Source organism: Triticum aestivum, unplaced genomic scaffold (genome assembly GCF_018294505.1).
Source record: "Triticum aestivum cultivar Chinese Spring unplaced genomic scaffold, IWGSC CS RefSeq v2.1 scaffold104111, whole genome shotgun sequence".
Classification (NCBI taxonomy): Eukaryota; Viridiplantae; Streptophyta; class Magnoliopsida; order Poales; family Poaceae; genus Triticum; species Triticum aestivum.
In genome coordinates, this window is record NW_025255065.1 from 1 (window position 1) to 1,903 (window position 1,903).

The 1,903-nt window shown below is 36.7% G+C and overlaps 1 protein-coding gene across 1 annotated transcript; it reads left to right on the forward strand.

The window, feature by feature from the left end:
* The first annotated feature begins 7 nt into the window (after positions 1-7).
* LOC123177542 (cytochrome P450 709B3) lies at positions 8-831 on the forward strand. Its single transcript, XM_044591231.1, has one exon. It carries the CDS (start codon positions 134-136, stop codon positions 563-565), a length of 432 nt encoding a protein of 143 aa, XP_044447166.1. The 5' UTR covers positions 8-133; the 3' UTR covers positions 566-831.
* The last annotated feature ends 1,072 nt before the right edge of the window (positions 832-1,903 follow it).

A 1,903-nucleotide genomic window follows, 5' to 3' on the forward strand; every position in this document is an offset into this window, starting at 1 on the left:
GTCATGGGATGTGTTAAGTTACTATCTAAGTTACTCCCACTATGGCTAGCCTTATAGATTAGCGTTAAATCTCATACCTTTTTTTTATCCATATCCATAGAAGAATAAACGCCGTGGTGACTTGCAGCTTAACATGTTGCTCTTGGAGACACTGAGGCTCTATGGCCCCATAGCTTTCCTCCAGAGGAAGACTGCCTCAGACACTATCCTAACGCACGTGAAGGTGCCGAAAGGAACGATGATAACAATACCATTAGTTTTGTTGCACCGGGACAAGGAGATTTGGGGACCCGACGCCGACGAGTTTAATCCGATGAGGTTCCAGAATGGCTTATCGAGAGCCGCCAAGTATTCACACGCGCTGCTGGCCTTCTCATTCGGGCCGAGGGTTTGTGCCGGGCAAAACTTCGCCATGGTTGAGGTGCAGATTGTGATAGCGACCATCATCAAGAGTTTCTCCTTCACCCTGTCCCCCACTTACGTGCACAAGCCCAGCAATTTCATCACGCTGATGCCCAAGTACGGGCTCCCTCTCATTGTGAGGAATCTGCAGCTGACTGCATGATCTTGGGACATATAGGAGCTCTACGTACTATGATGCGTCATGTAATAAGCCATATCATAGTAAATAATATACCCGGCCAGTTTGGCATGTACTTGCGACGTATGGTTATGTCACCATTGTTGTTCCTCCCGCTACATCTATAAACTTGTATGATGTAATATGTATGCAACTAGCAGTGTGAACCCGTGTGTTTGCATGGCTGAATTTAGTATCTTGTTGTGTTCATGTTTTCTCCATTTTATTATATTATTGGTCTATTTGACACACGTTTAAACTTTTAAATACACCATGGAGAAACTATTTAGTTATTTTGTAGTCAGATATTTGGCGCATTGAAATTATTTTTATTTAAATTTTCATCACATCATCGTTCGTTAATTTAACATTAAATATATATGAATGGTTGTGGTCTCTTCTGATTTTTTTTATTTTTGGAAAATATCTGCAATAAGTGTATTAGTTTATTGCTAAGGATCATGCTACACCAAAATAAAAGATCGACGACATTGTAGTTAATAACTAGCTCATTATTCAAAAAGTAATATAAACTTCTACCTTTCACTCTTCCATTTCTGATGAATCAATGGAGAATCTCATCTTCGGCATATGTATGTTAGTTTTCTTAATTTTTTAATGTTATGCTTCGAGATATTCTCGTGCATAGTCATTTTCTAATTTCCAATATAATTTTGTCATCTAAAGCAATACAACCAATTGCCATGTGTACTCATTGATAATTGTTAAAATAGATACTCAATCCTCACTTCACATTGCCTTTTTATAATTTTGTTCTGCACAACTGAAACAACCTATTACACATGGCATTATGTTGCATTAGAAAATGTATTTTTTAAAATGATACTATGAGAGAGAGAGAGAGAGAGAGAGAGAGAGAGAGAGATGCATTGAAATATGCGAAAGATTTTTCCATAGGATTATATTAATGTCATGCTTTATAAAACTAAATGCAAGCAAGAAGCATCTTGTAATATGCATATGAAGCAAACTTGGTTCGTCATTTGTTGCTCAACCAGATTATACTGTATCAACTTTCATTATTTCTGGTACATCAATTCTATGTCACTTTCAACTGCCATAGAAATACTTTGAGAAAGAGGTATATTCTAGTGTTGTGCACTTCTATATTACTTAAAGATCACATTGCACGACTAAACTAAACAGTGCATAATTGAACTGAACAATGTGCAATTGAACATCACATTGCCTTATTTAAATTAAATATTGCATACTTAAAACTTCGCATTGCATAATTGGACATCACATTGCACAACTAACTAGAAATATGGTACAATTAAGAAGAAACATGGATTAGTTAGC

What these genes read in the sequence shown, in the direction of transcription:
- LOC123177542 (XM_044591231.1), top strand. Translation starts at nt 134, where the DNA reads ATGTTGCTCTTGGAGACACTGAGGCTCTATGGCCCCATAGCTTTCCTC.